This window comes from Dreissena polymorpha, chromosome 6 (assembly GCF_020536995.1).
Source record: "Dreissena polymorpha isolate Duluth1 chromosome 6, UMN_Dpol_1.0, whole genome shotgun sequence".
NCBI classification, from domain to species: Eukaryota; Metazoa; Mollusca; class Bivalvia; order Myida; family Dreissenidae; genus Dreissena; species Dreissena polymorpha.
Window position 1 is genome coordinate 106,915,587 of NC_068360.1, and position 9,001 is coordinate 106,924,587.

General features: G+C 36.1%; 1 protein-coding gene across 1 annotated transcript in view; it reads right to left on the reverse strand.

The window, feature by feature from the left end:
* LOC127835978 (uncharacterized) overlaps positions 1-6,490 on the reverse strand; it is a 25,941-nt gene extending 19,451 nt beyond the window's left edge. The window contains exons 1-2 of the mRNA XM_052362396.1: positions 6,445-6,490; positions 5,148-5,294 (exon numbers count right to left, since the gene is read on the reverse strand). Of these exons, the coding sequence (XP_052218356.1) occupies positions 5,148-5,294; positions 6,445-6,490 (193 nt within the window). The remainder of the gene's footprint in view (positions 1-5,147; positions 5,295-6,444) is intronic.
* Positions 6,491-9,001: the final 2,511 nt, after the last annotated feature.

Below are 9,001 nucleotides of genomic sequence, written 5' to 3' on the forward strand. Positions count from 1 at the left end.
GCGAGCGAGCGCGCGAGCGCGCGAGGGAGCGCGCGAGCGCGCGAGCGCGCGAGCGAGGGAGCGAGGGAGCGATCTAGCGAGCGAGCGAGAGAGCTAGCGAGATAGCGCGCGCGAGCGCGGAGCGAGCGATCAAGCGATCGAGCGATCGAGCGAGCGAGCGAGCTTTCGAGCGATCGAGCTTTAGGGCGCGCGAGAGAGCGAGCTATCGATCGCTACATCTCGAGCTCTCGATCTCTCTATCTATCTATCTATCTATCTATTTATCTATCTATCTATCTATCTATCTATCTATCTATCTATCTATCTATTTATCTCTCTATTTATCTTTCTCTCTATCTCTCTCTCTCTCTCTATCTCTCTCTCTATCTATCTTTCTATCTATCTATCTCTCTATTTATCTTTCTCTCTCTCTCTATCTATCTCTCTATCTCTCTCTCTCTATCTATCTATCTATCTATCTATCTATCTATCTATCTATCTATCTATCTATCTATCTGTGAAAAATTCATTGAATGAGAGTTCTTGACTAAACTAAACTTAAACTTAAACTTGCTAATTTGATGAAACACCTATTTATATAATTATATTCAATGGCGTTGTACAAAACATATATATGTACATAAAATTGATAAATCATAAGTGGTATTGATAATATTATGCAGCATTTATTAAAGGATTAATGATCTTAAAATGTGTGATATAAATAATAATGCTGTAAGGAACTTAAGCAATAAAACAATACCGGCTACACTATTAAAACACAGTAAAAGTAAAATATTATGTAATAAATTGATATAACTAGAGTTAAAACAATAATTATAATGATAATATGAGCAAATATTTGTCAACATAAAGACACTGCTGTATTTCATTAACTAAAAGGATACGTAAAAGGATATTTCTGCACTATGGCTGTCGGATCCCACAGCTACCGTTCACCTGTCATACTTAAGGACACTTCTTTTGGGTTTTAACCTTATTTGAACTATCGTGACTACAAGTCACAAATAGACTGACAAAGTGTGACTACAAGACACAACTTGAAGGTTAAAATTACAGTGTGACTATAAGACACAGCTAGAAGGCCTAAGCATGACTAAAAGACAGCTGGTTGATGTAACTCAATCATTGAGCAAAGAAGCCCTAATGATTCTAGGTTACCAGTCACTTGTACAATAAATATTTTTTTTTATTTTTTTAATCACAGATATTCAAATTAAAATAGGTTGTAAAAGTCTTTGTAGAGAAATGTTTTCAAATTCCTTTTGAAAATGTATATTGATGCGGAAGTCCGGATTCTTGATGGAAGGTCATTCCACAGTTTCGGACCAACAACTCCGAAACTCCTGTCCATGAAAGTTTTTCTCTTTGTGCGTTTCACATCATAACATCCGTCATACGAGACGGTAGATCGTAGGTTACGTGCTGGTACTTTTTCTTTTAAAAGTTCTGTAAGGTATTTTGGCGCGTTACCAACAGAACAATTATACATGAAGTTCAGTAATTTGAATGTTATCCTAGCCTTTACTGGTAGCCAGTGTAGTTCATACAAGGCATCTTTCGAACTGCCATATTTCTGTCGGCCGAGTACCAATTTGGCACACATGCTTTGGATACGTTGCATTTTGTTTATTTCGCATTGAGCTGTTCCATACAAGATGAGATTACAATAATCCAGATGGGATATTACCAAAGACAAAAGGAGTATTTCTGTTGCTTCTTTTTAAGTATTTTCTTATGTTTTTGATTTTAAGGTAGTTGTACATGGCTGTACGGCACTTAATTTTGATGTGTGTTTTAAAATTTAGTGTTTCGTCTAAATATGCACCCAAATACCGTATGCATTTTTCTGCTTTAACAGTGTCACCAGCAATATCTATTTCTTTAGATTGACATTTATTTAATTGGGGTCTACTACCGAACATAATGAATTCCGTTTTTGATGCGTTCATTTTCAGTTTATTCTCGTTCATCCATGTGTTAATAACGAGTGCACAACTTTCAAGTTCTTGAATGGCAGTTCTTTCAACAGAAGAAGATGTAGGTTTGAATCGCTTGTTTGCGGTGTGGTCGTCTGCAAAACCGTAGACTGTGATGGAGGGAGGAACGACATCAAACAGTGTTCCAGCGTACGTCAGGTAGAGCCATAGACCAAGACAACTACCCTGGGGGACACTACACTCCAAAGAACGTGCCGCCGATAAAGCTGAATTAACACGTATGCGACAGCTTCTTGGACGAAGATACGAGTCTATCCAGTTTAGTGCCGTGCCACATGCACCATATTGTTTTTGCAACACGTCTAGTAGAATGTCATGATCGACTGTATCGAAGGCAGCACTCAAATCAATGGCGATAAGTGCTGTAACCTCTTGTTCCTCCATACCTTCGAATATATCATTGATTAGTCTAAGTAAAGCAGATTCACAAGAATGGAATTGTCTGTAGGCTGACTGATTTTTTGGAAGGAGATTGTTTTCATTTACGTGTATATTGAGTCTAAACAGAGCAGCCTTTTCAATCACTTTCGATAGAAATGATAAGTTGCTCACTGGTCTATAGTTGGCATAACTCAGGTCTAGTCATATTTTCTTAAGAAGTGGTCTTACTATTGCCTGTTTAAATTTTGAAGGAAAAAGTCCTTGACTCAGAGAGAGATTAAACAATTTTGTCACGAACGGTGGTAACTCGTTTAAAAATGATTTTAGTACTCTTGTTGGCAATGCATCTAGTTCGCATGATTTTGTTTGAAGATGATTGATGATCTTTTTCACTTCATCTTGGGTTAGCTCCTCGAACATACAAAAACATGGTACTTCCTTGTGATCGGGTGTGAATTTTTCGAAACTTGCAAGGGCATCTCGAATTTTGTTAATTTTATCCAGGAAGTGATCGGCAAAATTTTCAGCTATCGCGGTGTCGCTTTCACCTTCCGGCATAGGGTTATCAGTATTTTTTCCTGTTAGTTCTGATACAAACTTGTAGAGTTTTTTAGAATCTCCTTGAAAATCAATTACTTTTTGACTAAGCGATCGTTGCTTCTCTGCATTCAACTCGAAAGTGTATTTATTTCTGGCATTTTTGAAAAGTTCATATTGGTCTGGTTGTTTGTATTTTCTCCACATGCGTTCCAGTTTGCGTGTTTTACGTTTTAGTTCAAGAATGTTTTCATTAAACCATGGTTTTGGTGCACGACAGATTTTGTTTTTCTCAATGTATGGAGCGTGTTTATCAAGAATTCTACAGATTTCATCTTCAAATTGCTCTACAAAAGTGTCTACGTTGTCTGCTGTAATTGACATTTCATTGAGGTCGTTAGTAAATGCTGAGTGGTCCATGTTTTTAAAATTTCGATATTTTATTGTTTGACTCTTTATATTTTCTTTTTGTACTTTGGTAACGACTTTAACTACACAATGGTCCGAAAAGAAAGGGCCTGGTTCACACGAATTGATTTCAATACCATTTGTAGCCTCAGAGATTACTAGGTCGAGTGTATTTCCCTCTGTGTGTGTGCTGAAATTAACATGTTGTTCCAAACCCATTGCTACAAGAGAATTCTTAAATTCAGTCACAACACTGTTAGTTTTGTCGACATGCAAGTTGAAATCTCCAAGAACCATAAGATTTGAATAGTTGGGAACAATGTCCTCCATGAATTCGAAAAATTCTGTTAAAAATTGATGTTCAGTCCCTAATGATTGCGGTCTGTAAACGCCAATTACATTAATTGTTATGTTTTTGAGAATCAGTTGCCATATACCATGTTCAAATGTCCGGGTATTACTACTTGACACTTTTCGTACAGTAACCCCAGTCCGACAAGTTAAAGCCACTCCGCCGCCTGTTCTATTTGAACGATTTACAGTACTCATTGTATAACCATTTTGGTTTAAGTCTGAGGTATCAATTTGGTGTTGCTTTTTATCTGAGAACCAGGTTTCTGTGAATACGGCAAAGTCGATTTTTGAAATGACAGTTCAATGTAAGGCAAGATATTTTTTCGTTTAGACCATTTAGTGTATTGCATTTTTTGGGGTATGAGAGGTTGTTTAAGGTTGTTTTTTGTTTGACATCTGAAATGTTTTGTGTGCTGTGTCTTTTCAAAGATGTTACAGTTGGAATTTGTGATGGTAAACTTTGTAGATTATTTAAATTTACTCCACTATTTGTGTCCCATACACGTAACTCTTGATCTCTACCGCCTCGGGTACCTCTATATTTCAAAAGATTGTATTGCTTTAAAATGGTTAACGTTCCTTTGTTTGGTATTGTGTGATTTCTCGACACTGCAGATAAATCCAAAAATTGGTCCCTATTATATCTAATTAGACACATTGTGATTGCAAGTATGTTAATCCGTTTAGAAAGTGATCACCACAGGTAAAATTTTAATCCGTTGAGAAAGTGTTCACCACAGGAAAAATATTAATTCGTTGATAAAATATTCCCAAAATATTAACACAGATCAAATAGTTTCTACTAATATTCTACTTTTAGCATATCTTTTTTTAAAGATAAATTAAGTATTGCATCCGTCAAACATTAATGAATATCACTGACAAAAATCACATTTTTCCTGTCACTGGTATTCTCAAAATAATCCGAAATATGAGAGCACAAATTTTGGCAGCCTACACTTTGGCGCCCACTAATGCTAATAAATACACACACTTGCGAAGGAAAATTGAAATATTTACATTTGGTAGGACATATATGCATATATATAGTATAACCAGAACTGAGTATTCAATTTCAGTACAAACTCCGAAATGCATAACAATGTATATAGTGTGTTATCCCGTAGCATAACAATTCAACTATCCACAGTAAAATTATATATGTGTTAAAATATTGAATTTGAAGAGCTCTGAATTGCTTACGAATTACTGAGCAGTTCATACAGATGAAGTAACACCCCAGAAAATGAATTAAACCAATCTGCCTGCATTAAATTACTTGTCGATTTTGATTTCACACATACCTTCATTGATGGCGCTAATTTGACAAAGGCTTGCATCGAAACAGCTTGATACGTAGTTGTTGGCATAAAGTAAGAGTTTTGTAGGTCTGTCTCATTACTGACTATAATTGCGAGATAAGCAGATTGAGAAGACACTGCACACAAATTTACTGTAAACGCATACAGTCCTGGGATTGACACAGTAAGCATGCCGGTTTTTTGGTCACAGCCTTGACCTTCATTGACCCGTGTGGAAGTGTAGACGACGGCTCAAGAGAGTAGTCTGCTGGGTGGAGCGCGAGGAAATATACTGTTGGAATAGAAAGCTGGTCTGAAATAAATACAAATGCATATAAGTTTTTTTGGAAAACGATGAAATTTGAAATGAACACAGTTATAGAGGTGTGGTATTTAAACAATATATTTTGTATATTAAATGTTGATGGTTCCTTTAATTATGGTACTGGTAAGTGTCTCATTAATTGCCGCCTGTCGACCTAAATCGCATATGCAAAACGACATACAGCGCAATGATTCATCAGTTCAAGAGAATCGTCTTTAAAGATGGGCGTTCATCATGCTGCGAAGTCGTAATTCGCTTAAAATATCCTGCGTCGTTCTGAAGCGAATTAAGTTTACAACCGACAATGGCACGATATTTGCTAAATTTAACGTTTCCTTAATTTTATTTCGTTGTTTGAAATGTTCGCGTTTCGTGTTGAAATTAGTGAGTCCTAGGGCTATACACTCGACAATTGAAACGGAGCTTCTGGTAATTTGTAATAGGTCAACGAGAAAAAAATATCGTCAAATGTCGTTCGTCGTTGTTCATGAGATTGCTTTGTTTGTCCCTTTTCGTCGCCATAACGTTACTACATGCGACAGTATTTGCGCCTCTAATCAAATTATGTATGTTTATTTCAAAATCGAATGTTTAGGCTGATTTAAAATTAGAAAGTGTTGTTAATCCGCACATTGTTTGTGTGTATACACTGTTTTACTAAATTTCCATCAGAACAATTAGCGCCTTAATAGGAATCATGGTCTTACACGGGAACTTATTGTAATAATCCTACCAGACCGTATCATGTTATATCTTATCGTGATGTCCATCATATGAATCGTGTTTAGTGTGCAAGAGTTTCGTCCTATGTGTAAAACGATTGACAACGACCTATTGTTAATCGGGATCAGCGTATAATATTATATTGCATCTGAAGATGTTGACGTGAACTAGAATCATAACAAAAATCATGTTTGTTTCATTAAGCGTGCTTTTAACGTAGTATACAACACATTACTCGCGCGAACGCCTAATCACACAATATATTTCGTTAATTATCCATCGTTTATTATCGCATATACATATATTGAAAAAAATGGCTACTGAAATGTTATGATGGTAACCGAAGAACGTAAACATATTTGAGAAAATTAGCGTTGATTATCAATACATTTCCATAGTTGTATTAAATGCATACCTTTCAACACGGCGGTTTCCTTCTTTATCTGCTGTGAAATCGTCATTGACGCATTTTGTGTCAGGTCGGACACAGCCTCAGATATATTTTTCATTCCACGTGCTTATTGCGTTATCTAATTTCGAGTCCTTTTCTTTGTGCCTTTGTTCCATATGTGCCATATAAGTTGACTTGTTTTTGAGACCACCGTCTAACGTTTCTTTCAAACCAGCGTCCATTTCATTCTTGGATTTTTCCAAAGCGTTCAAAGTTTCTTCTAGTTTCTTTGTATCGTCTGTCATCAGATTTAACGCCGATTCCACATGGACATTAGTCTCACGTATTTCCTTTAGCATAGTTTCTATTGCCAGCTCATTTCGCAAGACCCTCTCTAATAATCTCTCCTCGAAATCATATCGAGAACAAGCCGGACACGATGGCTCTTTAGCCACCACAGCCAGGATGACGTTCATAAAAATAAAAAGACAATCCATGTACAGCATCATAGTGAACAATACGTCTCACTACCTAACAAAACAATGTCACCCAATAAACGTGTACTCTTGAATAATCAGGCAAAGTGATATCTGCCTGCGAAGGGTACTGATATAATTTGTACTAGGCAAAGGCCAGGTAAAACTATGGTTGGTGTTTCTTTCACTGAAAGATACATTAGAAAAAAACTATAGATTATTATCATAAACTTTAAAGTAAATTGTCTCTATCTCAAGTACTGTGACTTTATATTGTTTTATGTTTTTACTGAAATATATTCTCTGTTTTGGCTGTCTAATATGACATTGCATGCTAATAAGTCAATTTGTATTTACACGTAGATGTTGTTTTTTTTTGGGCCAAGTGTAACGTATTGAGCTCTTTAAAATCTGTTTAAACCTAAAATGCATTACATGGACTGTTGCAATGTGCTGACACCAGTCTAATTCATTTTGTGTACGTATTTTCGGTATAAAAACATGCTATCATAAGACGTTTGAAGTTTCACTTTCTATATACATGTATGCATTTAATATTATAATGTATAAGTCCATGAGAAACTTATCGAAAAGAAACACTATTGACGACAACCCCTTTTCAGTCTATACAACTATCATACTCTTAATTGAGAAAATTTAAGTATCAGCCTGTGTTGGAGATTGTATGATTTACAGAGTTTATAACACTCTTATAAATAACATTCTAATGTTTCATGGATAATTGGATATGGTGTCCGCATAACGACCAGATTGTCACGGGTTCGATCCCTACTGTAGGAGCGTGCTTCAGATCTCTCCCAAAGACACCAAGTACTGGTTCTAGGCCAAAGAAACGGACTTGAGAGCGTTTCAAATAAGCAGTTAGTACTTTAAATGCGCTCGAGCTGAAAAATAAGTTTTAACTAATATATAACAATAAATACCTTGGATAAATATTGATAATAGAAACATATGTTTATAATACCTAAGCTGGTCTATATGATACCAACGAACTCTACGTGATCATCTTTAGGCAAGCCAAAAATACTGTGTGTTTTTATATTTGTCATTACACAAAATAATGAAACTAAAAGAAATGAAAACCGAGTATGTTAATTATAATATTAAATGTAAAGCAGCAGTTTCTTATTAATTAGCTCACTTGAGTGAGAAAAAAACGTTCAAATTTTAATTATTTTATCTACAAAAGCTTTTTTTTATCTTGGTCATTCAATCAATTGTTCTGTGCCTTTAAAAAAATAAAACTATATTTTAATTTGGAATTTATCCTAAATTGCATACGGCTCATAAACATTATCTGTATAAAGGGTGCCTGTGTTCTGTCCGTGTGTGATTCCTTTACATATTAAATATATTGAATTTCAAAAGGGTAAATTCTTTTTTTTTTATTTTAATACCAAGTATCCTGGGATGTCCGGTTTTATCGATCAGCTTTTATGATATATTTATTTACATGTAACACTACTACTACTACTACTTCAACTACTACTACTACTACTACTACTACTACTACTACTACTACTACTACGACTACTACTACGACTACTACTACTACGACGGCGACGACGACGACTAGCTACGACGACGACGACGACGACGACGACTACGACGACGACGACTACTACGACTACGACTACTACTACTACTACTACGACTAAACTACTACTACTACAGCTTCTACTACGACTACGACGAAACTCTACTACAAAGACGGCTACGACTACTACTACAACTACGACGACTACGACGACGACGACGACGACGACGACGACGACGACGACTACGACGACGACGACGACGACGACGACTACGACTACTACGGCTACGTACGACTATACTACGGCTACTACGACTACTACTACTACGACGACGACGACTACGACTACTACTACTACTACTACTACTACTACTACTACTACGACTACTACTACTACTACTACTACTACTACTACTACTACTACTACTACTAGTACTACTCTACTACTACTACTACTACTACTACTACTACTACTACTACTACTACTACTACTACTACTACTACTACTACTACTACTACTACTACTACTACTACTACTACTACTACT